The sequence below is a fragment of the Macaca thibetana genome, chromosome 10 (genome assembly GCF_024542745.1).
Source record: "Macaca thibetana thibetana isolate TM-01 chromosome 10, ASM2454274v1, whole genome shotgun sequence".
NCBI lineage: Eukaryota > Metazoa > Chordata > Mammalia > Primates > Cercopithecidae > Macaca > Macaca thibetana.
This window is the reverse complement of record NC_065587.1, coordinates 31,891,276-31,919,264: the sequence shown is the minus strand read 5'-3', so window position 1 is coordinate 31,919,264 and position 27,989 is coordinate 31,891,276. Positions and strand designations below refer to the sequence as shown.

The window sequence follows — 27,989 nt, the reverse complement described above, 5'->3', positions numbered from 1 at the left end:
CCGGTGTATGGACACCCCCGCGTGGGCACCCCCACGGGGACACCCCGGCCACCGCCGCGCGGACACCCTCACGAGGACACCCCGGCCGCGCGGACACCTACCACGGGGACGCCCCGACCCCATCCTACCTGCCGCGCCCCGCGCAGCGCCCCGTACCCCGCCCGCCACGGCCTGCGTCCGCCACCGGAAGCGCCCTCCTAATCCCCGAAGCGCCACCGCCATCGCCGCCATCCTCGCAGGGCTTCTCGGGCGGCTGGGGCTGCCCGCCGCGCTGCCTGCGCCGGACCGGGGCGGGTCCAGTCCCGGGCGCGCCGCCGCGGTAGAGGTGAGAGCGCCGGCCAGAGCCAGAACCCCGCCGAATGGGGCAGGATTCGCGGCGGGGGCCTTCAGACCTAGGGTGGAACATTGGGATAGGGTGTGGGGAATTCGGACCGCTGTGAAGGGATCTGACTTTGGGTGGGGGTCTCCGGACTTGGGGTGGGGGATGTGGATAGGGACTGGGGAATTCGAAGCGCTGTAAAGGGATCTGACTTTCGGTGAGGGTCTCTGGACCTGGGGTGAGGGATCTGACTTGGGGTGGGGAGCCCTGGATGGGGAGTGAAGGGATCCGACCTGTGGTGGGGGTCTCCGAACCTGTGTTGAGGAGCTCCGGATGGGGGTGGGGAATTCGGACCTTGGGTGGGGATCTTTGGACCGGGGTGGGATCCCCAGACTCCTTGTGGAAGGCTGAGGTTGAAGATCTGTGCTGAGGTGAGGGGCTTTAGATAGCCCTGGGAGATCCCGCTTCAAGACTGGGTTGGGGGTCCAGACCAGGAGGATAAGCCTATCCCTGGAGTAGGGCTTGACCTGGTGAGGGTGTGGCAGAATCACAGGGGAGGGTCCCACTTGGTCCTTGGGCTGGGATCAGACTCTTAGAGCTGGAGAGTTGCAGGGGGCCTGGGGGAGGGTCTGAGGAGCCCCAGATTCAGAGGGCCTTGGTGACCTCTCCAACAGGTTCCCTGTTGGAGGCCTTGGGGAACCCCAGGGCCTTTCCCTGCAAGAGAATGGCTGCTCCACCAGGAAGGGGCCCAGGACTCCACAGGGTAGGGGGCTGTGTGGTGCGCAGGACCACGTGGGAATGGTAGAGAAAGGGGAAGTCACTTTGGGCTTGCCTTGCTAACAGACCTGCTTTTTGGATTTTTCCACCGGGGGATTTTTGTGTCCTGTTGCTGTTTATTGTTTAAAGTGACCCCCCAAGCCTGAGGGACCATAGGAGCTGCCCTGCAGAGCCCAGTGAGACACTAGTTAATGGAGAAAAAACAGCTTTTACTTGGTAACTACTGACAACATGAGAAAAAGCTGGCTCCATGCTGATTTGACTAGACGTGCCTGGAGTTTAAAGGGAGAGTGAGGGAGTGGGAAGGGGTGGGGACTCAGTAGAGTTAGGGAAATAGAAAATCACCAAAACCGGGAAGGGAGGGTTAGCCCCTGTGGAACCAACTGATCTGGGTTTGCCACTGGGGCTTACCGAAGTCAGGCCCCCAACCTCCCACAGAGCCTGGGAGACAGGGGCCCCATCCTCAGGTGTTGGCTGGAACACACAGGAAATTCTTGTGGCAGCCTTGAGCTTCTCAGGCAGACACTTTTAAAGGGTGCTAGGATCGTTCTGGGAATGTGGCCTGGAGCTGTTAGGAGCTGTTAGTGTTCGTTCCAGTCTAGATAGGCCAGGGCGAGGCCCAGTGGAGAAGGGGACCCCAAGGAGCCTGGCTGGAGTGTGGGGAGGGAGGGTCTTTGTCAGCACCCCTCCTGTGCAAGAAGAGCAGAGACATGCTTCTTTCCTCTCAACAGTACCCCCTTTGTTTCACATGTCCGTGTGAAGAGATCACCGAACAGGCTTTGTGTGAGCAACATGGCTGTTTATTTCACCTGGGTGCAGGCGGGCTGAGTCCGAAAAAGGAGTCAGCAAAGGGTGGTGGGATTATCATTGGTTCTTATAGGTTTTGGGATAGGCGGTGAAGTTAAGAGCAGTGCTTTGGGGGCAGGGGTGGATCTCACAAAGTACATTCTCAAGGGTGGGGAGAATTATAAAGAAACTTCTTAAGGGTGGAAGAGATTATAAAGAACTTTTTTTAGGATGGGGGAGATTACAAAGTACATCGATCTGTTAGTGTGTAGCAGAAACAAATCACAATGGTGGAATGTCGTCAGTTAAGCTATTTTCACTTCCGTGGATCTTCAGTTGCTTCAGGCCATCTGGATGTATACGTGCAAGTCACTGGGGATGTGATGGCTTAGCTTGGGCTCAGAAGCCTGACACCCTCCATTTTCTGTTCTGTGTTGTGTTCATAAAGTACCAGCGGGACCATCTGTTGAGACTTGGTAGCAAAGGATTTTTGCTGGATGATGGAAGCAGTCAGGCATTTAGAGGAAACAAAAATAGTAGCAGGCTGGGCACGGTGGCTCCTGTCTGTAATCCCAGCACTTTTGGAGGCCGACGAGGATCATGTGAGGCCAGGAGTTTGAAACCAGCCTGGGCAACATAAAGACCCCATCTCTACAAAAAATTAAAAAGTTAGCCCAGCGTGGTGGGATGGGCCTTTAGTTCCAGCTACTTGGGAGGCTGAGGTGAGAAGATCGTTTGAGTCTGGGAGGTGGAGGCTGCCGTGAGCCGTGATCGTGCCTGTATACTCCAGCCTGAGCAACAGAAAGAGGCCGTATCTTAAGGAAAAAAAAAAAAAAAAAAAAAAAAGAAAGAAAAACAAAGATGAATGGTTGAAGCTGTCGATAAACCCAGTTTTTGAGCCTACAGGGCAGCAGTTGAGGTTTCCGGCCCTGGGGCCCTAACGAGGCCAGCAGGGGCACTCAGGGATTTCCTGGGGTGTGGTGTGAAGTTTGTGATGATGGCATAGGCATCGGTATCCCAGTTGTGGTTACTTCCTGGAGAGAACATGGGGCATGCAGGAGCTGGAGGGGGGTCTTCCTGGGCGGTCTGTGTGGCAGCGGCTCCAGACCAAAGGCTGCCCGTGGATAATCTGTTGTGGTGCTGAGTTCTTTCAAGTTTATATCAAGCTTTCCAGCTTCAATCTGCAGGGCTTTTTTTTCAGATCCTGGGGGCAAAGGGCAGCTACAAGACCACCTGAGTCCCAGTGGGGATTTGAGTTCTTGGTGACACCAAGTCAGCGAGGAGACAAATTGGAAATGTCAGTCTGGAGAGAGTGGTAGGTAGCCAGATACTGAAGGAAAGTAGATGGGAGGATTTGGTAAGGGCTGGCGTGTAGGAAGGCAGTGACAGTCCAAGAAAACAGGCAGATCATAAAACCTCAAGGATAGGCCGGGCCCTGTGGCTCATGCCTGTAATCCCAAGCACTTTGGGAGGCCGAGGTGGGCAAATCAGCTGAGTCCAGGAGTTCAAGACCAGCCTGGCCAACATGGCAAAACCCTGTCTCTACTAAAATTACAAAACATTATCCAGGCGTGGTGGTGCATACCTGTAATCCCAGCTACTCAGGAGGCTGAGGCAGGAGAATCGCTTGAACCTGGGAGGTAGGGGGGCTGCAGTAAGCCAAGATCGCACCACTGCACTCTAGCCTGGGCAACAAAAGCGAAACTCCGTCTCAAAAAAAATTAGGCTGGGTGTGGTGGCTCACACCTGTAATCCCAGCACTTTGGGAGGCCAAGGCGGGTGGATCACAAGGTCGGGAGATCAAGACCATCCTGCCTAACACAGTGAAACCCCGTCTCTACTAAAAATACAAAAAATTAGCCGGGTGTGGTGGCGGGCGCCTGTAGTCCCAGCTACTCGGGAGGCTGAGGGAGTAGAATGGTGTGAACCCAGGAGGCAGAGCTTGCAAGGAGCTGAGATGACGTCACTGCACTCCAGCCTGGGTGACAGAGTGAGACTCCATCTCAAAAAACAACAACAACAACAAAAAAAAAAACACCTCAAAGAGTGAACTAGACTAGGATCTGATAAGTCCCAAGAGGGTGTTATATTTCTCCACTGAAGCATAGCATTTCTCTTTACTTCCCTTTTTGATTGAAGATAATCAAAGTAAGATTATTCTTATTTACCAAGTAATTCTGGTCTCATTAAATTTGGCCTGATTATTTACACAAATGCAGCACGAATGGTAATTGACCACACAGGCCTTTTTAAGTTTGCTGAAACTTTTAATAGGGAATCTTAGATTGAGCTTTTTTTTTTTTTGAGACGGAGTCTTGCTCTGTCACCCAGGCTGGAGTGCAGTGGCCGGATCTCAGCTCACTGCAAGCTCCGCCTCCCGGGTTCACGCCATTCTCCTGCCTCAGCCTCCCGAGTAGCTGGGACTACAGGCGCCCGCCACCTCGCCCGGCTATTTTTTTGTATTTTTTAGTAGAGACGGGGTTTCACCGTGTTAGCCGGGATCGTCTCTCGATCTCCTGACCTCGTGATCCGCCCGTCTCGGCCTCCCAAAGTGCTGGGATTACAGGCTTGAGCCACCGCGCCCGGCCAAGATTGAGCTTTTAAAAGCCTTTTGAGGTTAGGAAGCCAAGCCAAGAACTTCCAGCCAGACTTCACCTGCAGTGCCTATAGATTTGCGTGAATTCCTCTCTTCTTGAGGTCCCTGAAATATCTCAAGGTTCCTGGGCCTCGGAACCTTGGGATATTTGGAAGAGACTTTCCTTACTCAGTTGTAAGACCAAGAACCCCTTAAGCCAGATACCAGGCCAGATTTTTCAAGAGCTCTTTGCAAGCAATGGCTCCACAAAGTCAACCTGAAAGCCATCTGGTCATACCTGATTCTATGTACATCATTCTCAAACAGGACATTCCAGTCCAAGCCTTGGTAATATAGCCAGTGTTTCCAATTGTGTCCTGTTACAAGGAGAACAGATTCTTATTGAAGTTATGCGATAACTATATTGCCATGAAAATAGGAATACTCAATAATAGTTTCTGATTTTTGGAGGGATCAGGCCGGAAGAAAAAGATAATTGCTTCAATTTTGTTTAGAGAAGTATCATTTACTATAATATTACGAGTCATTGATAGGTTAAGGAAAACGGAAGGGTTTCTTTTTTTTTGAGGCGGAGTTTCGCTCTGTCGCCCAGGCTGGAGTGCAGTGGCAGGATCTCAGCTCACTGCAAGCTCCGCCTCCCATGTTCACACCATTCTCCTGCCTCAGCCTCCTGAGTAGCTGGGACTACAGGTGCCTGCCACCACGCCTGTCTAATTTTTTGTATTTTTAGTAGAGACGGGGTTTCACTGTGTTAGCCAGGACGGTCTCGATCTCCTGACCTCGTGATCCACCCGCCTCGGCCTCCCAAAGTGCTGGGATTACAGACATGAGCCACTACACCAGCCTGCTGTGTTAACTTCTAACAAGGCCTAAATAGCATTATTATTATTATTATTTTTTTTTTTTGACAGAGTTTTGCTCTTGTCACCCAGGCTGGAGTACACGATCTCAGCTCACTGCAACCTCTGCCTCCCTGGTTCAAGCAATTATCCTGCCTCAGCCTCCCGAGTAGCTGGGACTACAGGTGCCCACCACCACACTGGGCTAATTTTTGTATTTTTAGTAGAGACAGGGTTTCACCATGTTGGCCAGGCTGGTTTTGAACTCCTCACCTCAGATGATCCACCCACCTCTGCCTCCCAAAGTGTTGGGATTACAGGCGTGAGCCACCACGCCTGGCCCTAAATAGCATTTTTTATTTGACAGCACATTGCATGAAATTATGTAGGGACCAGCCCTACAGGGTCTGTGGGTTTTTCACCCCGTGTGCAGAGATGAGAGATCGTAGAAATAAAGACACAAGACAAAGAGAAGAAAAGACAGCTGGGCCCAGGGACCACTACCACCAAGGTGCAGAGACTGGTAGTGGCCCCAAATGCCAGGCTGCACTGTTATTTATTGGATACAAGGCAAGGGGGCAGGGTAAGGAGTGTGAGCCATCTCCAATGATAGGTAAGGTCATGTGAGTCACGTGTCCACTGGACAGGGGGCCTTTCCCTGTTTGGCAGCTGAGGCAGAGAGAGAGAGGAGACAGCTTACGCCATTATTTCTGTATTTCAGAGACTTTTAGTACTTTCACTAATTTTGTTACTGCTATTTAGAAGGCATAGCCAAGTGTACAGGATGGAACATGAAGGCGGACCGGGAGCGTGACCGCTGAAGTACGGCATCATAGGGAGACGGTTAGGCCTCCGGATAACTGCGGGCGGGCCTGACTGATGTCAGACCCTCCACAAGAGATGGTGGAGTAGAGTCTCCTCTAACTCCCCTGGGAAAGGGAGGAGACTCCCTTTCTCAGTCTGCTAAGTAAGGGGTGCTTTTTCTAGGCACTGACGCTACCGCTAGACCAAGGTCTGGTTACTAGACCAAGGTCTGCTAGGTAACCAACGTCTTCCCAGGCGCTGACGTTACCACTAGACCAAGGAGCCCTCTAGTGGCCCTGTCCGGGCATAGCAGAAGGCTCACACTCTTGTCTTCTGGTCACTTCTCACCGTGTCCCTTCAGCTCCTATCACTGTATGGCTTGGTTTCTCCTAGGTTATGATTGTAGAGCGAGGATTATTATAATATTGGAATAAAGAGTAATTGCTACAAACTAATGATTAATGATATTGATATATAATCATATCTATAATCTGTATCTAGTGTAACTCTTCTTATTTGATATATTTTCTTTATTATACTGGAACAGCTTGTGCCCTTGGTCTCTTGCCTCGGCACCTGGGTGCCTTGCTGCCCACAAAATTTGCCATTGAAATAAACCTAGTGGCTGGGCGCGGTGGCTCAAGCCTGTAATCCCAGCACTTTGGGAGGCCGAGACGGGCGGATCACGAGGTCAGGAGATCGAGACTATCTTGGCTAACACGGTGAAACCCCGTCTCTACTAAAAAAATACAAAAAACTAGCCGGGCGAGGTGGCGGGCGCCTGTAGTCCCAGCTACTCGGGAGGCTGAGGCAGGAGAATAGCGTAAACCCGGGAGGCGGAGCTTGCAGTGAGCTGAGATCCGGCCACCGCACTCCAGCCTGGGCGACAGAGCGAGACTCCGTCTCAAAAAAAAAAAAAAAAAAAGAAATAAACCTAGTTAGTTTAACATCTCTCTTACAAGGTCACAGGACAGATCCTCTGAGGTCTTCAGGGGCCCTCCAGGAAATCTCAAGTCAGTTTGCGATCAAGACAATGTCATAGGCCACATGCAGTGGCTCACGCCTATAATCCCAATACTTTGGGAGTCCGAGGAAGGAGGATTGCCTGAGCCCAGGAGTCTGAGACCAGCCTGAGAAACATGCTGAGGCCCTGTCTCTACAAAAAAAAAAAAAGAAAAATTAGCTGGGCATGGTGGTACATGTCTGTAGTCCCATGTACCCTGAAGACTGAGGCAGGAGGATCACTGGAGCCCAGGAGTTCAAGGCTGCGGTGAGCTGTAATTGTACCACTGCACTCCAGCCTCGGTAACAGAGTGAGACTCTGTCGCTGAAAAAAATTTAGGTCAGGTGCGGCGGCTCATGCCTATAATCCTAGCATTTTGGGAGGGCAGATCACCTGAGATCGGGAGTTTAAGACCAGGCTGGCCAACATGGCAAAACCCCGTCTCTACTAAAAATACAAAAAGTAGCTGGCTGGCCGGGCGCGGTGGCTCAAGCCTGTAATCCCAGCACTTTGGGAGGCCGAGACGGGCGGATCACGAGGTCGGGAGATCGAGACCATTCTGGCTAACACGGTGAAACCCCGTCTCTACTAAAAAGTACAAAAAACTAGCCGGGCGAGGTGGCGGGCGCCTGTAGTCCCAGCTACTCGGGAGGCTGAGGCAGGAGAATGGCGTGAACCCGGGAGGCGGAGCTTGCAGTGAGCTGAGATCCGGCCACTGCACTCCAGCCTGGGCAACAGAGTGAGACTCCGTCTCAAAAAAAAAAAAAAAAAAAAAAAAAAGTAGCTGGCTGTGGTAAAGTGTGCTTGTGGTCCCAGCTACTTGGGAGGCTGAGACAGGAGAATTGCTTAAGCCTGGGAGGCAGAGGTTGCAGTGAGCCCAGATCACACCATTGCACTCCAGCCTGGGTAACAGAGCAAGACTCTGTCTCAAAAAAAAAAAAAAAAAAAAAAAAAGAAACTTTGTACATAAATACATTCAATGATTATGAGATCAATTCTAGCCAGCTTTGACCTCATAACATAACGATTCTTTTCTGCAGACTTTCTTGAGGCCAGGAGTTCAAGACCAGCCTGGGAAACACAGGGATAACTTTCTGTATCCATTCACGTTTGGTTTTGTTTTGAGACAGAATCTCAGTCTGTCACCCAGGATGGAGTGCAGTGGCGAGATCTCAGTTCACTGTAGCCTCGACCTCCTGGGCTCCAGCGATCCTGCTGCCTCAGCCTCCCAAGTAGCTGGGACTACAGGCATGTACCACCACACCAGGCTAATAATTTTTTTTTTTTTTTTAATAGAAACAGGGTTTCACCAGTTACCCAAGCTTGTCTCGAATTCCTGGGCCATTCACGCTTTGTCCTATATTTTTCCTCTTTTTGTAATTTTACTTCAGGATAAAATTACATCCCTTTCTTTAACAAAAACAGTATACATTCTTTGCATACTTCTCATATAAAAACACATCCTATTTTCCTCTCATACTTTGTATACAAAATTGTTTCCCTCATTCTTATTGTTTCTAGGAGTTTTGTTTTCATATATTGATTATAATTTTTAACCATTAGTAACCGGTATTTTTTTTTTTTTTTAAGAGACAGTCTTGCTGTGTTGCCCAGGACTCACTGCACCCTTGAACTCCCGAGCTCAAGTAATTCTCCGACCTCAGCTTCCCAAAGCACTGAGATTACAGGCATGAGTCACCACGCCTGGCCATACTTGTATTTTACAGAGAAAAGTAGGAAGAAGACAATTGGAAATTGTCTGTCATTTAGCAGTTTATTAGCAAATTTTATGAATATACTATCTTATAATCTCCTTTTTATAGTACAAAAGTGCCAAGAACATGTTTGTTAACAGGCCAGAATACCTCTAGCCAGTCTGTACCATATAAAGAAGACAAAAAGTACAAAAAGTTATGCTTAATAATGAATGTTCCAGCACTTTCTCCTGTTCAGGTATTATTTAGATATTCAATGAATGTCTATTATCTAACCTCACTTAGTGTGACTCTGAGGTTGAAAGTTACTGAAAAGATCTTGGGAGCCTTTTTAGGCCAATATATTATCAAATGCAGTTAACAAAACACAACTCACTAGTTTATATAAGAGCTAGTTCTCACTTTTTTTTTTTTACTTTATTTTATATATTTTTCTTTTCTTTTTTTTTTTCTTTTTTTTTTTTTGGTAGCGACAGGGTCTTCCTGTGCTGCCCAGGCTGGTCTTGAACTCCTAGCCTCAAGTGATCTACCTACCTTGGCCTCCCAAAGTGCTGGGATTACAGGTGTGAGCCACCACCCAGCCCTGTTTTATATGTTTATCCGAACTGTGTTTCTGGCAAATTGGGCAAATTAAGGGACACTTGCTCAGTGTGAGGGGAAGACTTTCTACCTGTATTTGTGGATATGACCTTTACGACTTGTTTTGCCTGCTAGATGACTGACTGCATGTTTCCAGTGAGCTCAGCTGGTTGCTTTTGTGGGTCCCTGAGGCCCTGCGAGCCCCTGATGGAGCAGGAAGCCTAAAGTTCCAGGGACCGTGGGGAGTTGAGGGGCCGGAGGGGAAGAGAGAGGCCTGCAGCAGGGGCTGAGGGGTGGAGGAGGCCAGACTTGAAGGGGGTGTCTCCTTCCAGAGAAAGTAGGGGGGTGTAGAGGTGATCGGAAGGGAGAGGCCTGAGAGGAGCTAGTTTGGGGAGATCTCAGGTATCCCAAAGGAGCCACTGACTTCCAAATTATCCTTGGTAAAGTCACATCAACAAGGAACAACTGCTTGTTGTTCTTCGCAGTTTTGTTTTCATATGCTGATTAAAGTAGTGCAGAGGGCGTGATCAGCAGGGCTCCAGTAAGAAGCTCCCACGGAAGGAGCAGGAACACAGAACAGAGCGGGCAAGACAGCTCCACCAGGAGTCAGGAGTGATTCCCCTCCGGGAACGAGACGCCAGGAAGAAGAACTTCCAGCCCAGGAGGTAGGTACCGTTCAGAAGAAGCCTGGGACTCTCGGCACCTCAGAGCCTTACTCAGAATCATAAGAAGCAATGTCTGTCCTCACTGCTGCATCCGATGTTCTTCCGGAGCATTGGTCACAAGTCAAACCATGTCACTCCCGCATGAGCAGGCAGAGTGGAGATAACATGGATCGATGCGGGCTCCGGTTGTTGCATCCGAGGGTCGGTCGGATGGTGGTTCCCATCCAGATCCAAGTCCTGACCCCTGATCACAGAGAAACACAGCCAGACATTAAAGTGGTAAGGACAGAAATTATAATATTTGGTGACCAGTGACAGGAGGGGAGAGAGCCGAGCTCCCCTCTGATTTGTGCAAAGAAGTGGGGAGTGGGGAGGAAGAACAGCAGGGACTCAGGAGTGAGGAAAGTGGAACATGACCAAAAGCAGGTAGGGAGGGTTAGCCTTGGGAAACCGATCTAGGTTTGCCACGGGGGCTTACTGAAGTCAGGCCCCCAATCCCACAGAGACTGGGAGACAGGGGCCCCATCTTCAGGTGTTGGCTGGAACACACAGAAAATTCTCTTGGTAGCCGTGAGTTTCTCAGGCAAGCGCTTTGAAGGGGGCTGGGATCATTTTAGGAATGTGGCCTTGAGCTGTTAGAAGCCATGTGCAGTATGGTTCACACCTGTAATCCCAGCACTTTGGGAGGCTGAGGCTGGAGAATCACTTGAGGCCAGGAGTTTAAGACCAGCCTGGGCAATGAAGCAAGACGCTGTCTCTACAAAAATAATTTTTTTAAATTAGCCAGTCACTGTGGCATGCCCCAGTGTAGTCCCAGTTACTCAGGAGGCTGAAGTGGGAGGACTGCTGGAGCCCACGAGTTCAAGGTTGCAGCAAGCTGATTGCACCACTGCACTCCAGCCTGGGCGGCAGAGGTGATCATGCCACTGCACTCCAGCCTGGGCGGCAGAGGTGATCATGCCACTGCACTCCAGTCTGGGCGACACAGGTGATCATGCCACTGCACTCCAGCCTGGGCGGCAGAGGTGATCATGCCACTGCACTCCAGTCTGGGCAACAGAGCGAGACTCTCTTTTAAAAAAAAAAAAAAAAAAAAAAAAAAAAAGGCCGGGCACGGTGGCTCAAGCCTGTAATCTTGCAGTGAGCTGAGATCCGGCCACTGCACTCCAGCCTGGGCGACAGAGCAAGACTCCATCTCAAAAAAAAAAAAAAAAGGGCCAGGCGCGGTGGCTTACACCTGTAATCCAAGGCGTAATCATAATTCTTCTGTAATCCAAGAACTTTGGGAGGCCGAGGTGGACGAATCACAAGGTCAGGAGTTCAAGACCAGCCTGGCCAAGATGGTGAAACCTTGTCTCTACTAAAAATACAAAAATTAGCTGTGCATAGTGGTGTGAGCCTGTAATTCCAGCTACTCAGGAGGCTGAGGCAGGAGAATTGCTTGAACCTAGGAGGCAGAGGTTGCAGTGAACCTAGGAGGCAGAGGTTGCATCGTGCCACTGCACTCCAGTCTGGGTGACAGAGTCCATCTCAAATAAATTAATTAATTAATTTAAAAATGAAGGCCGGGCGCAGTGGCTCAAGCCTGTAATCCCAGCACTTTGGGAGGCCGAGACGGGCGGATCACGAGGTCAGGAGATCAAGACCATCCTGGCTAACACGGTGAAACCCTGTCTCTACTAAAAAATACAAAAAACTAGCCGGGCGAGGTGGCGGGCGCCTGTAGTCCCAGCTACTCAGGAGGCTGAGGCAGGAGAATGGCGTAAACCCGGGAGGCGGAGCTTGCAGTGAGCTGAGATCCCAGCCTGGGCGACAGAGCGAGACTCATTCTCAAAAAAAAAAAAAAAAAAAAAAAAAAGAAGCAGCAGCAGCTTCGTTAGTGTTTGTTCAAGGACTGATAGGCCAAGGTGAGGCTCAGCTAAGAAACGTGCTCAGAGGAGCCTGGCCGGAGTGTGATGGGGGAGTCTTTGTCCAGGCTGCTGCCATGGTGGGCCTCGGGCCTCATGGCCTGGGTGCTGGGGGTAGGGCTGCCACCCAGCCTTGGGGAGAGCAATGAGGAGGTCAGATTCCACTCACACCCAGTGAGGTCTGGATGCAGGCTTGGCCTAGAGCCTGGTCCTGATGCCCGGGCTTTGTTTTTTTGTTGTTGTTTTTTCGAGATGGTGTCTCTGTCTGTCACCCAGGCTGGAGTGCAGTGGCGTGATCTCGGCTCGCTGCACGCTCCGCCTCCCGGGTTCACACCATTCTCTTGCCTCAGCCTCCTGAGTAGCTGGGACTACAGGCGCCCGCCACCACGCCTGGCTCATTTTTGTATTTTTAGTAGAGGCGGGGTTTCACCATGTTGGCCAGGCTGGCACGTCACCCCACTAGGCATACCCAGGTCCTTTCTGTCCCTCCCTAAAGGCATCCCTGTCCTTTCTGTCCCCTCCACACTGAGCCGAGCCAGCCTATACTCTTGCCCCAGGCCTGCCCTCTGCTGGGAGCCGGGACGCTGAGCTCCTGCTGCATGAGCAGGTTGACCTGCAGGGGGCCTCCAAGCAGGTGCCAAGGCAGAATCAGATGTGACCGGGAGAACGCCCTTGAAGGATAAAGCGAATGTGCGACCACCATGCAGGTCTGGCCCGTGGAAGGGAGGGGAGGGGGCCCCGGTGGGGCCACGGTAAAGGAGTGGAGGGGCCCCACAGGCAGGGACAGCCGAGCTGGTCCCCTGGGGCTGTGGATCTGCAGGTGCAGTGCAGCCTCTTGCCTTTCTCAGCCCAGCCCTTGCATCCGCCTCTTGGTGTGTCTGTGAAGACAAAGTCCCCGTGGTCCCTGCAGCACCTGGCTTGAAGCAGGTGTGCAGCCCGTGTGAAAGTCTTCCCTTTAGTGGCCGGGCGCGGTGGCTCAAGCCTGTAATCCCAGCACTTTGGGAGGCCGAGACGGGCGGATCACAAGGTCAGGAGATCGAGACCATCCTGGCTAACACGGCGAAACCCCGTCTCTACTAAAAACACAAAAAATTAGCCGGGCGAGGTGGCGGCGCCTGTGGTCCCAGCTGCTCGGGAGGCTGAGGCAGGAGAATGGCGGGAACCCGGGAGGCGGAGCTTGCAGTGAGCTGAGATCTGGCCACTGCACTCCAGCCTGGGCGACAGAGCGAGACTCCGTCTCAAAAAAAAAAAAAAAAAAAAAAAAAAAAAAAAAAAAAAAAAAAGAAAGTCTTCCCTTTAGCTCTTACGTATTGAGTCAAAAAAAAAAAAAAAAGTCCTTCCCCTGAGCCTGGGGGCCTGGCCCCACTGAGGATACCAGCAGGCAGGGGAGGCTACAGGAGTCTGTCCTCTGCCTGGCCCTCTGACCTTCCATTCTGACCCCTTCCCTTCCACACCAGCCCCTTTCCCCATGTAGGGTGCAGTCTTTGTTGCAACTGCTCACCTCTGCCATGGTCGGGTGAGAGCAGCCACGAACAATGTGTGTGCAATTGTGTGTTTTTTGTTTTGTTTTGTTTTGTTTTGAGACGCATTCCCACTCTTATCGCCCAGGCTGGAGTGTAATGGCGCGATCTCAGCTCACTGCAACCTCCGCCTCCTGAGTTCAAGCGATTCTCCTGCCTCAGCCTCCCAAGTAGCTGGGATTACAGGCATGCACCCCCATGCCCGGCTAATTTTGTAGTTTTAGTAGAGACTGGGGTTTCACCATGTTGGTCAGGCTGTTCTTGAACTCCTGACCTCAGGTGATCCACCCGCCTCAGCCTCTCAAAGTGCTGGGATTACAGACGTGAGCCACCACGCCTGGTTGACTGTGCGTTCTGATAAAGCTTCATTTATAGAAATAGCAGCTAGGCCCCTCACAGGGTGCCCAGGGCAGGTGCACTGTCTCACCTCTTCTCAGGTGTCATGGGGCGAGAGATTAGTCCTCTGCCTCCTCCTTCCTCTCTGCAGGTTGGCGAAATGACAGATTCTTGTACTGGGCGGTATGAGACAGTAGCAGGACGGGGACACTCCCAGAGTGCTGCCAGAGAGAGGCGAGGCCCCATCTGGATTTGATGGCATTTGTATTGCGGTGTTGGTAGATGGTGGTGGTGGTGTTTTAGAGACAATGTCTCTGTTGCCCAGGCTGGAGTGCCGTGGTGCAATCACAGCTCACTGCAGCCTCCAACTCCTGGGCCCAAACAATCCTCCCACTTCAGCCTCCTGAGTAGCTGCAGCTACAGGCACGCCACCATGCCTGGCTCGATGGGTATTTTGTGGCCATTAAACTTCTGGTCATTCCTTTAGATTCCCAGAGGCTGGATGGAGATGAGTGGCCAGCCCCTGGGTCCACAGATGAGCGTGGGGCCAGGCTGCAGCCTGTGGGATCTCCCAGGCCGGCCTCCAGGTGTCCTGTCAGCCTGTCCACAGGCCCTGCCCAAGCGTGTGGCCTACTTGGTGCTGCCCGGCTTGTCTTTAAGCACCTGTACTGGCTCTCCCTGGATTACTGGATCGCAGTCAAATCCCCTGCCAGAATCCTGGTCCCCCTTTATCACATGGGATCAGCCCCGAAGGGCAGGGCTGCTTGCAGCAGTTCCGGCCTTTGCTGGGAGGTTTCCAGCCCTGTTGAGCAAGTCTCAGGCAGGGCCCTCTGCAGCCTCCATGGGGGACCTGTGTGCAGAGCAGGGCTGCCCCTGTGTGTAAACGCTGAGAACTGGCCTTCTTCCTGCCATCTGTGTCCTGTTTGTCATCACGCCTGTGGCTCTACGCTTGTCTCCCCAACTGGGCCACCAGCCCTGTGAGGGCAGAATGAGGCATGTCCAAGCCACAGTGACTCTCAGTGTGCAGGGGGCTGTTAGCATTGGTTCTGTGTTCTGGAATAGCGAGGACATTGTGCTCCAAATGGCCAGTGGTTTTTCCGGGGATCGCTGCCACCGCATGTTGGCCCCCTATGGAGAACGGAGGATGCACAGCCGTTTCAGGGCACAACCCGAGGTCTCCTGAGCTTGCTGTGCAGCCCAGTCTTTCTCTCCGTGACCCCTGGTAGCTGTCTTTCTCCTCCCTGGAGGAGGAGAAAGACACTTTCCTGAGCAGGAAGATGTGGGTGAATAGAGACCAAAGTGTCAGTCACTTTTCAGACAGAGGTGATAGCAGAATGAGCAAAACTGACGGACCCCAGATCTTTGCAAAGGGAGCAAAGTCAGTTTCTAGCTATCTTTTTTTTTTTTTTTTTTTTTTTTTGAGATGGAGTCTCACTCTGCCGCCCAGGCTGGAGTACAGTGGTGCAATCTCACCTCACTGCAACTGCCTCCCGGGTTCAAGTGATTCTCCTGCCTCAGCCTCCCGAGTAACTGGGACTACAGGCACATGCCACCATGCCCAGCTAATTTTTGTATTTTTAGTAGAGAGAGGGTTTCACCATGTTGGCCAGGATGGTCTTGTTCTTTTTTTTTTTTTTTTTTTATCTCGCTCTGTCACCCAGGCTGGAGTGCACTGGCGCAATCTCGGCTCCCTACAACCTCTACCTCCTGGGTTCAAGCTATTCTCCTGCCTCAGCCTCCTGAGCAGCTGGGACTAACAGGTGCTCACCACCACACCTGGCTAATTTTTGTATTTTTAGTAGAGACAGGGTTTCACCATATTGGCCGGGCTATCTCAAAATCCTGACCTTGTGATCCGCCCGCCTCAGCCTCCCAAAGTGCTGGGATTACAGGTGTAAGCCACCACACCAGTCTTGCTGGGTCATATGGTAGTTCTGTGTTTAACTTTTTTTTATTTTTATTTTTTGTGGGTTTTTAAGAATTTTTAAATATTTGTGGGTACATAGCATGTTTAAATTTTTTTTTTTTTGAGACGGGGTCTTGCTCTGTTGCCCAGGCTGGAGTGCAGTGGTAGGATCACAGCTCACTGCAGCCTCAACCTCCTGGGCTCATGTGATCCTCCCGCCTCAGCCTCCCAAGTATCTGGGACTACAGGTACGGACTGCCATGCCTGGCTAATTTTTAAGTTTTCTGTAGAGATGGGGTCTTGCCATGTTGCCTAGACTGGTATGGAACTCCTGGGATTAAGCAATCCTCCCGTCCCAACCTCCCAAAGTGCTGGAATTACAGTCGTGAGCCACCAGGTCTGACCACATGTTTAACTTTTTGAAGAACTACCAAACTGTTTTCCACAGCAGTCACACCAGCAATGCCAGAGGGTTCCAATTTCATCACATCCTTGCTAACACTTGTTATTTTCCTTAAAAAAAAAAAAAAAGCCGGCCGGGTGCGGTGGCTCAAGCCTGTAATCCCAGCACTTTGGGAGGCCGAGACAGGCGGATCACGAGGTCAGGAGATCGAGACCATCCTGGCTAATATGGTGAAACCCCGTCTCTACTAAAAATACAAAAAACTAGCCGGGCGAGGTGGTGGGCGCCTGTAGTCCCAGCTACTCGGGAGGCTGAGGCAGGAGAATGGCGTAAACCCGGGAGGCGGAGCTTGCAGTGAGCTGAGATCCGGCCACTGCACTCCAGCCTGGGCGACAAAGCGAGACTCCGTCTCAAAAAAAAAAAAAAAAAAGCCAGCTGGGCACAGTGGCTCATGCCTGTAATCCCAGCAGTTTGGGAGGCAGAGGGGGTGGAGCACTTGAGCTCAGGAGACCAGCCTGGGCAAAATATCGAGAACCCCCCTCCACCCCATCTCTACCAAAAAAAAAAAAAAAAAAGGTCGGTTGTAGGGGGTGGTACACATCTGTCATCCCAGCTACTTGGGGGGGCTGAGGCAGGAGGATCCCTTGAGCCCAGGAGGTCGAGGCTGTAGTGAACTGTGATCACGCCACTGCACTCCAGGCTGGGCAACAGAGTGAGACCCTGTCTCAAAAAAACAAAACAAAAAAAAGCACATTTCAAACCTACACAAAAGCAGAGAGGATTCCCCTCGGTCCTCCGGCCTGCACCCCCGCCCCACCACAGGGGCATTCAAAACTGTTTCTTGTTGCCTCTCTGTAAGGTAAGGGGGACTCTTGACGCTCCCCAGACCACGCAGCCAAAGTAGGGTGATAGGATCACGGGGTCCCAAGTCAGACACTGAGCTGGCATGCCCACTCCCGAGTCCTGGGACCCCAAACTAAAGGAGCTGTTCCTTTTCCCCATGGAGGGCTGACTGGGCAAAATCCCAGCACTGGGAACATCCGAGCAGCTCTGAGTGGCGTGGGTGGGTTTCTACCTGACTTTCTTTAAAGGGAGGCCTGATTCTCGGCTTTTCAGGACCCGCCCTCTATTTCCTCACTTATCTGCTCTTTCGTCCTGTGAAACTGGGCAGTGGCCAGTGACAGCGCAGGGTCAGCCCTTGGATGGTCAGGTGGACATGATCCCACCCTCTTCCGTGGCTGGGTGGGCGTGATCCCAAAGTCACTTAGATGTGGTCCCGCCTCCCTCCCGGCCTGGTGGGTGGGGCCTCCCCTTCTGCACCAGCTGGGCTAAGCAGAAAGGAGGGTGGGCTGGGAGGCCCCACAAGGCTGGGTCGGAGCGGAGGTGGTTAGCCTGGGAGAGGCCGTTGGGAGGTGGGGTGGGCAGGGGCCAGGACTCTGTTGGTGGCCTGGGGCAGCCAGTCCTCCTGCTCTGGGCGTCAGTACCTCACACTCACAAGGGAATCCCAGCACTGGAGGGCCTTGTGAGGTGGCCGTGGGCACTGTGGCCCCCAGGCGCTGCATGGGGGCCTGGGCGTGTTGGCCTTTGAGCCTTTGGTCTTCAGCTTCCCCAGCCTCCATGGCTCTTGGCCATTGGGACCCAGTTGGCCTTTGAGCCTTTGGCCTTGAGCTTCCCCAGCCCCCATGGCTCTTGGCCACTGGGGCCCAGTTGGCCGAAAAGCCTTTGGCCTTGAGCACTTCCCTAGCCCCCATGGCTCTTGGCCAATGGGGCCAAGTTGGCCGCAGAGCCGCTGGCAGGTGGGACAGGTGGGCACTTGGTGCCTCCTCGCACCAGCTGGGCCCATCCTGCAGAGTGGAGTGGGCAGGTCCCTCCTGCCGGGCAAAGGAAGAGGGCTTCAGGGCCCCTCCCTGCTGTGGCCTCCTCCCCTCTGCTGCCTCCCACTTGGCCCTAGGGGACACTGCTTGCAAATTTATGAACAGATGAACCTAGAGATTAGAGATTCAAAAACCAAATTCTTACACAATTCAAGTATTATGCAGATTTGGATTTATAATTTGGGACTCCAAGGTCTGCCAGGTAATTTGCTGTTTCAGCAGAATAGCCCTTTTAATTTGGGGTGTTTATTTCTAACACTTACTGTTTTTTAAATATGGAGAGTAAACAAAATGGCCCATTATCTGACCACACAAATATTAGTAGTAGTCATTATAGATAAGTAAACCATAGCAGATAAATAGTAGTAAACCAAGCAACAAGGTGTGTCATAGGAAATCCCCACCGTGAAGAAAGGAGCAAGGTGGAAAGTTCTGGCTGCTTCAGGTCTGCATGGTCCCTCTCCACCATGGTTCCCTGTCATCTTCCTGCCAGAATAAGGACACTGTCCTTAGGGAAGTGCCATCTCCTGTTTTTTCCCCACGAGCCCTGTGGGCACGTCCTGCCCTGCAGGGAAACAGTGGGCCACGGGTTTCCCTACAGGCCTGGGACCCTTCCCCAGGGTAGCAGCAGAAGGTGGCACGATTCACACTCCTGCACCTGTGGTCAGGGGCACCCCCGCTGGCACTGAGCCCTGCACCGGGTTCCATCACCTGCTTGGGGCTCTGGCCTTTGGCCTTTTCCTGTGAGCCATATATTGGCCACTGTGACCCATCTGTTTCATCATCTTTTTCTTACTGGTTTGTGTATGTTCTTGGTAAACTAGCCCTTGGTCTTACACAACATTTCCAAGTTACTAAAGATTCTTCAGGGGAAATACAACTTAAGCAAAGTGGTTCCCTCCTCGTGTGGTTCACGAGGTGCAGGTGCTCACAGGGCAGTGCGGACAGGGACTGGGAGACTGCCCCTGGGGTCTCTGGCTGGGTGACACTAGTAGGGATATCGCTTGGCCTCTCTGAGGCCTTCTGCTGTCTCTTCTGAGGCCAGAAAGGTGAAGCACTGCCTTCGCCCTGCTAGGGAAGGCTCAGGCCAGGCTAGCCCTGTCCGGAGAAGGGGCTCAGATATCTGGACCTTGGTCGTGGCCAGGTTAGGGTTTCTGTTGATGATTATCCAAAGGCAAAATTGATTTCCACAGAAATAACATCTGCTTTGCTGCTGAGCTCACAGAGAGAGCCCCCAGACCCTTCCCGCAGTCAGAGGGCTGGAACCTGCTCGGAGGCGCTTTGAAGGTGAGTTGGCCAGTGGAAGCTGGGGCAGTGCCAGGGTGGGTACAGATTCCAGCCCGGTGCATTTGCACAGGTCTGCTGGGCACACGTCCACTCTGCCTGTGTAAACAGGCCACGTGGTGGGAAATCCCCTAGAAGCCTGGTGTCCACATGGCCTCCCCCTAGGGCGGAGCCTCTGCTTCCCTGTTCTCTTCTGCTCTGTCCTCTGGTGCCCTGAGGCTGGCCTCCAGGGGTGTCCCCTCTGCGGCCCTGGGCCTGCCTCCTCGCCTGGGTGTGCCTTTCTAAAATGGAGCGTCCAGCGGAGATTGGGACCCCCTATGCCACTGGGAGTCCAGGGCCCCATCCCAGAAAGATCTCTGAGTGACCACAGGGGCCCCAGAGGAAGTTTCCTTGTGTCCTTCCCATTTTAGGGTCTGTGATCTGAACCCCTGGGCTTCTGATTCAGGCCTCCTGTGCTCTGCTCTCTGCCTGCTGGGTTCCCTCACCAGGCTTCTGTCTGTTGCCTGGAGGGTCACACCAGGAGGATTTCAAACAGGTTTCAAGTGGGGTCACTTGCCATTTCACTGTGCCCCACGAGGTACACTGTGGTGGGCAGCAGGGCTGGCCTTTCTCATCTGGGACATGCCACATGTTGCCATCCCCAAGGGAAGTGGTGAGTGGGTCTGTCCTGGTGTTCCTGGCCTGGGGACTGCCAGTGTCCTTATTTGGACACTCAATGAAAGGGACACACGAATCCCTGGGGCGTCCAGAGCATGGGTGACCAGCATGGGTTCACCACATAAGGCTGAGGGGCTGTACCATACAGCCTCTCTTTGGGCCACCCCTCACTACCCCCCACTCTGGGCCATGGGGCTTCCCTGCCCCTGGGTGTCCTCTAAGCCAGCTGGGAGACAGCAGCCTGGGTCCACATCTGCTTCTGTATTCTGTGTGGTTTTAGAGGATCCCTGGGCTGCCTGGGGAAGCGCCCAGGGCCAGGGAGTGTGACCTGCAGGCTCCACACAGGACTGCCAGAGGCACACACCTACTCTGTCTGCCCGAGGGCACCCGAGGGCATGAGAAGGCTGGCTCCCTGGCACTGACACGTCAGGCAACTGAGGACATGGCTGGCTTCTCTGAACCTTGCCCCTCTGCGAACACAAGGGGGCGATGGTGGCACTCCAAGCTGAGGGGCATGTTGGTGCAGCAGGAAGAGCACAGAGCACTGGCGCCCCTCCCCTCCCGCCCTGCAGATGCTGGAGGCCCCGCCTCTGCTGCTGGCGGCTGTGTTCCTGGGCCTGGTGCTGGTGGTGCTGCTGTTGATCCTGAGGCGCTGGGGCTGGGGCCTGTGCCTTATCTGCTGGAACGAGTTCGTCCTGCAGCCCATCCGCAACCTGCTCATGGGTGACACCAAGGAGCAGCGCATCCTGCACCACGTGCTGCAGCATGCGGAGCCTGGGAATGCACAGAGCGTGGTGGAGGCCATCGACACCTACTGCCAGCAGAAGGAGTGGGCCATGAACGTGGGTGACAAGAAAGGTGGGGTCCCGGCCGGCAGGTGCTGAGCTCTGGGACAGGGACCCAGGACCAGGCATCAAAGCCCTTACCGGAGAAGCTGTTATCACCCCGTTTTCAGGGGGCTGGGAACCCTGGGATATGCCCAGATAGAGCTGGGGGGTTCCTCTGGAGTCCCAGGGTGCCAGGGTCCCTGATGATTCCTCCAGGCCCTGCTGCCTGCGCCCCAGGACAACAGGCCCCCACACAGGGTCTGATGGTGGTGCAGTTCTCCTTGAACTCTGCTCTGGCCACCATGGGACCTGCCTGGGGACCAGTCAGACTGGTTCTCCTGGGCCTGCCCCCGCCTGGACTCCAGCCTGGGGCACAGGATGTGCTGCCGGACTCAGGGAGTTACTCAGGCAACTAGTGCTGCCCCGGGGCGCCAAGGGGGGGCGGGTGGTTCGGGGTTTCAGAGAGGGCAGCTCTGTGTTAGGATACGCTGGGGCCAGCCAGGAAGAGTGGAACAGACAGGGACCAGCATGGGCATAGAGGCTAAGGGACCATGGGAGCTCCAAGGGTGCTCACAGTGGGAACCAGGTCCTTGGGGCTGGGGACACCAGGGAGGTAAAAGATCCCCTCCAGCAGGTAGGGAGGGCGGGCAGAGGAGGGCCAGAGGCCGGGCATTTGGGAGGGGCTGTTGCTGTTTGGGAGAGGTAGGGGGCCGTGCCTAGGGATCCAAGTTCCCCTCCTTCCGCCTGTGCTCACCTCTTCCCTGTCCCCACCCTGCACAGGCAAGATCGTGGACGCCGTGATTCAGGAGCACCAGCCCTCCATGCTGCTGGAGCTGGGGGCCTACTGTGGCTACTCAGCTGTGCGCATGGCCCGCCTGCTGTCACCGGGTGCGAGGCTGCTCACCATCGAGATCAACCCTGACTACGCCGCCATCACCCAGCGGATGGTGGATTTCGCTGGCGTGCAGGACAAGGTGCGCATGCCCGACCGCCTGTCAGACCTGGAAGAAGGGCCAGGGCTGTGGGCGGGGAGGGCCTGGTTCACACCACGTTCATTGAAAACCCACTGTCACCAGGCCCCTCAGTGCCTCCCAGCCTGGGGCTGAGGAAGGACCCCCCAGCAGCTCGGTGAGGGTGGTCTCACAGCTCTGGGGAAATGGCCAAGGTGGCACGAGGAGGGGCAGGGACATAGCGGGGCTATGTCACCCAGAACCCTAAAGAAAACTGATGAATGCTTGTATGGGTGTGTAGGTACGGCCTCCTGTCTGTGTGGGCGTGGGCACTGACAGGCGCTGTTGTATGGGTGTGTAGGGATGGCCTCCCGTCTGTGTGGGCGTGGGCACTGACAGGCGCTGTTGTATGGGTGTGTAGGGGCAGCCTCCTGTGTGGGCGTGGGCACTGACAGGCGCCGTTGTATGGGTGTGCAGGGATGGCCTCCTGTCTGTGTGGGCGTGGGCACTGACAGGCGCCATTGTATGGGTGTGCAGGGATGGCCTCCTGTGTGGGCGTGGGCACTGACAGGCACTGTTCCAGGTCACCGTTGTGGTTGGGGCGTCCCAGGACATCATCCCCCAGCTGAAGAAGAAGTATGATGTGGACACGCTGGACATGGTCTTCCTTGACCACTGGAAGGACCGGTACCTGCCAGACACGCTTCTCCTGGAGGTGAGTCCCAACCAGGATGGCCTCTGTGCCAGCTGCTGCCCAGGGCCCATTAGGTCAGCCTCAGCCTCTCCAAAGAGCCAGGCACCCCAGCAGAGCCCTGTGCAGACAGAGCTTGCTCTGGAGGCACCACCTGAGGTCCAGGAGTGTGGGGGACTGAGGAGGTCCTGAGGTAGGTGGAGATGGGTAGGAAGCCGGGCCAGGGGCCTGGCTGCTTGGCCTGTTGGGAACTAGGGAGCCAGCCTGCCCGTGCAGGTGCAAAATGGGTGGCAGAAGTGGGGTGCACACCCCAGACCAGATACCAGGGCAGAAAAGGCACAGGACCAAGGAGATGGGGTGGGGAAGGGCCGCTCCAGGCTGGCCTGCTTTCCCCCAAGCAAGCCAGTGCTCGTGCAAAGAAAGCACGTGTCTCCTGCAGAGCTTCTTCCCGAGGCCCCATCTTGTGCATTCCCCCAACCCAGCCCCACTGACGAGGACCCTGAGTTTCCTTAGTGAGGCCTGGTAGCGGGTGGGGCTGTCCTTGCTTCCCTGAGGGGCTTGGGGCACTGGTGGCCCTTCACAGACTGATGCTTAAGGAGCCTCACATCAATGACACACTGCCCCACCCCTCCCTGGTGGTCAGCGACACTGAGTGGCTCTGTGATCCTCCACTGGGCTTGGGACACCCACCCTCACGGCCTCCCCACCTGCTCATCTGCAGCTCTCCCAGAAACCGGACACTGCCGTTAGCAGCAGAACTAGGAGCATAAGGGGCATAGCCCCCATGCCTGGCTAGGTAGGGCCACTGGATTGGAAGGAACCAGCACTAGCAGAAGCCTGAGGTGTGAAAGGGCAGAGAATGTTCCAGAACAATGGGAGTCAGGGCACACAGGACTTTGGGTAGGTGAGGGTTAGACCTGTCTTCTGGAGCTGGGCTCAGGGGGTCATGCCCGTAATCCCTGCACTTTGGGAGGCTATGGCAGGAGGAGCGCTTGAGGCCAGGAGTTCGAGACCAGCCTGGGCAACATGGCCAAAAAAAAATATATATATATATATATATTAGATGGAGTATTGCTCTGTCACCAGGCTGGAGTGCAGTGGCACAATCTCCGCTTACTGCAACCTCTGCCTCTTGGGTTCAAGCGATTACCCTGCCTCAGCCTCCTGAGTAGCTGGGACTATAGGCACGTGCTGCCACACCCGGCTAATTTTTTGTATTTTAGTAGAGACGGGGTTTCACCATGTTGGCCAGGATGGTCTCAGTATCCTGACTTCGTGATCTGCCCGCCTTGGCCTCCCAAAGTGCAGGAATTACAGGCATGAGCCACCGCACCCGGCTACAAAACATACTTTTAAAAATTAGCTGGGTGTGGTGGTGGTGTGCCCCTGTAGTCTTGAGCTAGTCAGAAGGCTGAGGATGAAAGATTACTTGAGCCAAGGAGTTGGAGGTTACAGTGACTGCCACAGGTTATGGGGACGGTAACTGGGTCCAGCTTTTTTTTTTTTTTTGAGACAGAGTTTCGCTCTTGCTGCCCAGGCTGGAGTGCAATGGCACGATCTCAGCTCACCGCAACCTAACCCTCCCGCGTTCAAGTGATTTTCCTGCCTCAGCCTCCCGAGTAGCTATGCCTGGCTAATATTTTTGTATTTTTAGTAGAGATAGGGTTTCCCCACGTTGGTCAGGCTCGTCTCGAACTCCCAACTTCAGGTGATCCGCCTGCCTCAGCCCCCCAAAGTGCTGGGATTACGGGCGTGAGCCACCGCGCCCGGCCTTATTCCAGCTCTTAAAAAAAACAACAAAAAACTTGTCTGGAAAGATCCCTGTCAGCCTTGGGGAATGTGGAAAGAGAGGGCTGTGGGGAGGGCATTTCAAGTGCCCTGAACTCATGAGTCGGGGCTGAACCCTGGCCGTGGAGAGGGAGGACCTGTATTGACCAAGGGGGCGGGCAGTGGGAGGGTGGGAGGGAGACCTGCAGGCCAGGACAGCGTAGCTGGCGGGGCTCACCCCTGACAAAGGAGCATGATGCTGGCAATTGGGTATTGATGGGAGAGAGCAGACACTCAGCCAGACGGGCTTCACTCGGGCAGGAGAGACAGCCACAGCTGGGCCTGCGTTACCGGGGCCGAGTTTCAGCAGCTGTGGTGTGATAATTACAGGGGCCTGCCTTCATAAAAAAGTAGCAAATATTGCAGTTTAGTAACTAGGAAAGTAATAGTTTTCTCAGTGCTGCTTGTGCAAAGCTGGTAATGATCTCAAAAGAAGCAAAGTTTATGAAGTGGGAAGTCATGAATTGGGAATGGGTGTCCTTGTTAAATGCATATCTGCACACTCACGGCTGGGGCCCTGTGCCACCTTGTAGAGGGTTGGGGGACAGCCTGGCTCTTGTGAGGGCCTAGCCATCCCCTCAGTGGGCTCTGTGAGCATTGGAGGCATGGGGAGTGAGGGGCTCAGGAGCAGGTTGCAATTCAAAATCAAGGGCTGCTTTGAGGAGGTCTCTCCACCGGGCTGCCATAGTCACCAAGTCCAGCCCACACCCAAAGGAACAGGAATGAGTTCCCCCTTAAAAAAAAAAAAAAGGACAGGGTCTTGCTCTGTGCCCAGGCTGGAGTGCAGTGATGCCATCATAGCTCACTGTAGCCTCAAACTCCTGAGCTCAAGTGATCCTCCCACCTCAGCCTCCTGAGTAGCTGGGACTACAGACATGCACCACTACACCGGCTAATTTAAATTTTTTTTTGTAGAAATGGGGTCTCCCTATGTTGCCCAGACTGGTCTCAAACTCCTGGCCTCAAGGGATCCTCTTGCCTCAGCCTCCCAAAGTGCTAGGAGTACAGGTGTGTGGCTCCAACTTTGTTGTTGTTTTTTTTTTTTTTTTTTTTGAGACGGAGTCTCGCTCTGTCACCCAGGCTGGAGTGCAGTGGCCGGATCTCAGCTCACTGCAAGCTCCGCCTCCCGGGTTCACGCCATTCTCCTGCCTCAGCCTCCCGAGTAGTTGGGACTACAGGCGCCCGCCACCTCGCCCGGCTAAGTTTTTGTATTTTTAGTAGAGACGGGGTTTCACTGTGTTAGCCAGGATGGTCTCGATCTCGTGACCTCGTGATCCGCCCGTCTCGGCCTCCCAAAGTGCTGGGATTACAGGCTTGAGCCACCGTGCCCGGCTGTTGTTGTGTTTTGAGACAGAGTCTTGTTCTGTCGCCCAGGCTGGAGTGCAGTGGCACGATCTTGATTCCCTGCAACTTCTGTGAGGCTCCAACTCTTGAAGGGAGGAGAGTCTAAGGAGGGTAGGCACAGTTGAAAACCACCTCAGCAGAGTGTCACCTGCTCCTCTGACACTGTCACTTCTCCATGGCATTAGGTTTTCAGTGCTGCTCAGATGCTGCTGCATGTTTAGCCAGTTCTCCAGGGGGTCTGAGTAGCTGGTAGGAGGCTTGCAGTGTCGGGGGACAGGCAGGACAGGTGCTGCTTTCTTTCCCCTCTTGACCAGTTTTGTAAAGGAGTGGCCCCCTGGCAGCCTCCAAAGGTGAGCCATGCTCCTTTCTGCCCTTCCCTCCTTCTTTCCTGTTTAACTCGTGCAGTTGCAGTGGTCTGGTGTCTTTCAGTCTGCTGACGTCATCTGTATCCCTGATGACCAGACTGGGCTCCTGAGTCCCCTGGCGCAACCCGAGAAGTCCAGGAGCCCAGGCCCCTCACTCATCTTGTGTATTCCCTGGCCCGGGCCGGAAGGCAGCCGCCCTGCTCAGGGCCTAGGCCATTGTCTTCCTCCTGGGTGGCACTTTGTTCTAGGTCTTTTCAGCTGACATTGCTAGGACTTTTTTTTTTTTTTTTTTTTTTTTGTCTAAATGTAAACACATCATGATTCATGGTGGTACTTCCTGTTCAACTCCGGACCTTGGGGCTGTCCCCTGACCTCGCTGACCTTGCAGCCGTGTGGTGTCCATACTGTCACGTGAAAGCCCCTCTGCTTTCTCTGCAGCACACGGGCTGGAAACGACCGCCACCCACCACTGGGACAGCTGCAAGCCCTGTGGGACTCTCTAGGCGCATCCCAGAGGGATGTGGGGTCGGATGCCAGTGTTTCAAGGCACCTGCCTGCGAACTGATTTTACTATACGTTAGATGTTTGAGATTGCTTGTTAACTTTTGTTTGGTGACTAAGTCAGATCTCCACGACAAGGTGACTGGGGTGTCCCTTGCCCTGGTGGGTCCTTCCTCTCCAAAGAAAAACACTTCCTCTCAAGGTTTCTTTATTGTTTATGTGATGTAAGCAAACCCTCCTTGCAGCTTTGATAGGCAAGCATTCTATGAAGTTTCTCCTGATAGTGGACCCCACGGGCCATGCCCTGTGGCTGCGTTGTCAACAACTCCTTCCTTCTGTACAGAACCCAGGCAGAGGAACTCTGTGTCCTCCCAGGGCCCAGGCACCGGTGGAGATGGGGGGTCTGCAAATGCAGGAGCTTGGGGGATGTTCAGAACTGACTCCAAGGGGCAGACTTGGTGGTGAGAGGTCTGCCCCACCGCAGCCCTGCAGGGTCACCCTGGTCAGGCCAATATTGTCTCCAGGGACCATACTGGTGCCTCTCCCTCATAGGCCTGAGTTCCTGGCACTAGGTGTTGAGGGCCCCACTGTTTCCACTCACCCAGCTAACATTTATTGAGCACCTACTGTGTACCACATGCTGTTCTAAGGGATGGATACGCCTGAGATGGATACAGGAGTTGATAAGAAAGGTCCCTGTCTTCACGGGGCCCATGTTCTAGAGGTGGCACCCAAGTCTTGTACAGTCCTTTCCTGCAGGAGTCATGCTGGGCAGAAAGCGGAAACCTGGCCCTAGGGGCTAGGCACAGGCGTGGTACAGTGGCCTGGTGAGGAGCACCCATCCTGGTTTGGGCCCGGTTTTCTGAGCACCTATGACCCTCACCTCCCCCACCCCCTGGTCTGTTTGCAGGAATGTGGCCTGCTGAGGAAGGGGACAGTGCTACTGGCTGACAACGTGATCTGCCCAGGTGCACCAGACTTCCTGGCACACGTGCGCGGGAGCAGCCGCTTTGAGTGCACACACTACCAGTCATTCCTGGAATACAGGAAGGTGGTGGACGGCCTGGAGAAGGCCATCTATAAGGGCCCAGGCAGTGAAGCACAGCCCTGACTGCCCCCCCGGCCCCGCACTCAGGCTCCCTCACCCAGCCTGGTTCTGAGGGTGCCACAGACGTGCTCCTGCTGACCTTCTGCGGCTCTGGGTTGTATCCTACATGCAAAGCACACCTCAGCCGAGGCCTGCGCTCTGCCATGCTGACTGACCTCTCTGAACTGCAGCACTGGATTGCTCTCCTTTTTTAAGACTCAATCGTGACCTCTTTACTAACACCCGCTAGCTATATTATCTTACATACTAATACATGTTTTAAAAATATAAAATAGAAATTAAGACTCTAAATATAAATCAACTTAGTACATCCTTCTCGACTGCCATTCTCCTGCTGCCCTTGACTTGGGCACCAAACATTCAAAACTCCCCTTGATGGACGCTAACGCTAAGGGCGGGGCCCTGG

The 27,989-nt window shown here is 53.8% G+C and overlaps 3 protein-coding genes across 14 annotated transcripts in view; 2 read left to right on the top strand and 1 right to left on the bottom strand.

Annotated features, from left to right (window-relative positions):
* TXNRD2 (thioredoxin reductase 2) overlaps window positions 1-246 on the bottom strand; it is a 68,665-nt gene extending 68,419 nt beyond the window's left edge. For 2 of the 3 annotated variants that reach the window (XM_050746166.1, XM_050746168.1), the window contains exon 1: window positions 129-245. In XM_050746166.1, coding sequence (XP_050602123.1) covers window positions 129-231 — 103 coding nt within the window. In that variant the 5' untranslated portion in view covers window positions 232-245. Of the gene's footprint in view, window positions 1-128 lie in introns of all 3 variants that reach the window. The other variant, XM_050746167.1, reaches the window with a different exon arrangement.
* RANBP1 (RAN binding protein 1) overlaps window positions 1-27,989 on the top strand; it is a 290,326-nt gene that overhangs the window by 93,471 nt on the left and 168,866 nt on the right. For 3 of the 5 annotated variants that reach the window (XM_050746246.1, XM_050746245.1, XM_050746244.1), the window contains exon 1: window positions 5,451-5,896. The exons of 1 other annotated variant lie outside the window; for it this stretch is intronic. In XM_050746246.1, coding sequence (XP_050602203.1) covers window positions 5,693-5,896 — 204 coding nt within the window. In that variant the 5' untranslated portion in view covers window positions 5,451-5,692. Of the gene's footprint in view, window positions 1-695; window positions 700-5,450; window positions 5,897-27,989 lie in introns of those variants that run through there. One more of the 5 variants, XM_050746251.1, reaches the window with a different exon arrangement.
* Window positions 192-27,874, top strand: COMT (catechol-O-methyltransferase). 6 transcript variants are annotated; one of them, XM_050746232.1, is made up of 8 exons: window positions 233-325; window positions 3,084-3,197; window positions 9,904-10,083; window positions 19,223-19,316; window positions 20,543-20,828; window positions 21,578-21,771; window positions 22,331-22,462; window positions 27,386-27,874. In XM_050746232.1, exons 5-8 carry the CDS (start codon window positions 20,543-20,545, stop codon window positions 27,584-27,586), a joined length of 813 nt encoding a protein of 270 aa, XP_050602189.1. In that variant the 5' UTR covers window positions 233-325; window positions 3,084-3,197; window positions 9,904-10,083; window positions 19,223-19,316; the 3' UTR covers window positions 27,587-27,874. The 6 variants fall into 6 exon arrangements, with proteins under 6 accessions (XP_050602188.1, XP_050602187.1, XP_050602189.1 ...); XM_050746231.1 differs by lacking the exon at window positions 3,084-3,197 and having other exon boundaries at window positions 192-325; XM_050746234.1 differs by lacking the exons at window positions 233-325; window positions 3,084-3,197 and adding an exon at window positions 9,383-9,402.

What these genes read in the sequence shown, in the direction of transcription:
- COMT (XM_050746231.1), top strand. Translation starts at nt 20,543, where the DNA reads ATGCTGGAGGCCCCGCCTCTGCTGCTGGCGGCTGTGTTCCTGGGCCTG. An exon ending in GAACGTGGGTGACAAGAAAG is followed by an intron (nt 20,829 to 21,577) that starts GTGGGGTCCCGG and finishes CACCCTGCACAG; the next exon opens with GCAAGATCGTGGACGCCGTG. An exon ending in TCGCTGGCGTGCAGGACAAG is followed by an intron (nt 21,772 to 22,330) that starts GTGCGCATGCCC and finishes GCACTGTTCCAG; the next exon opens with GTCACCGTTGTGGTTGGGGC.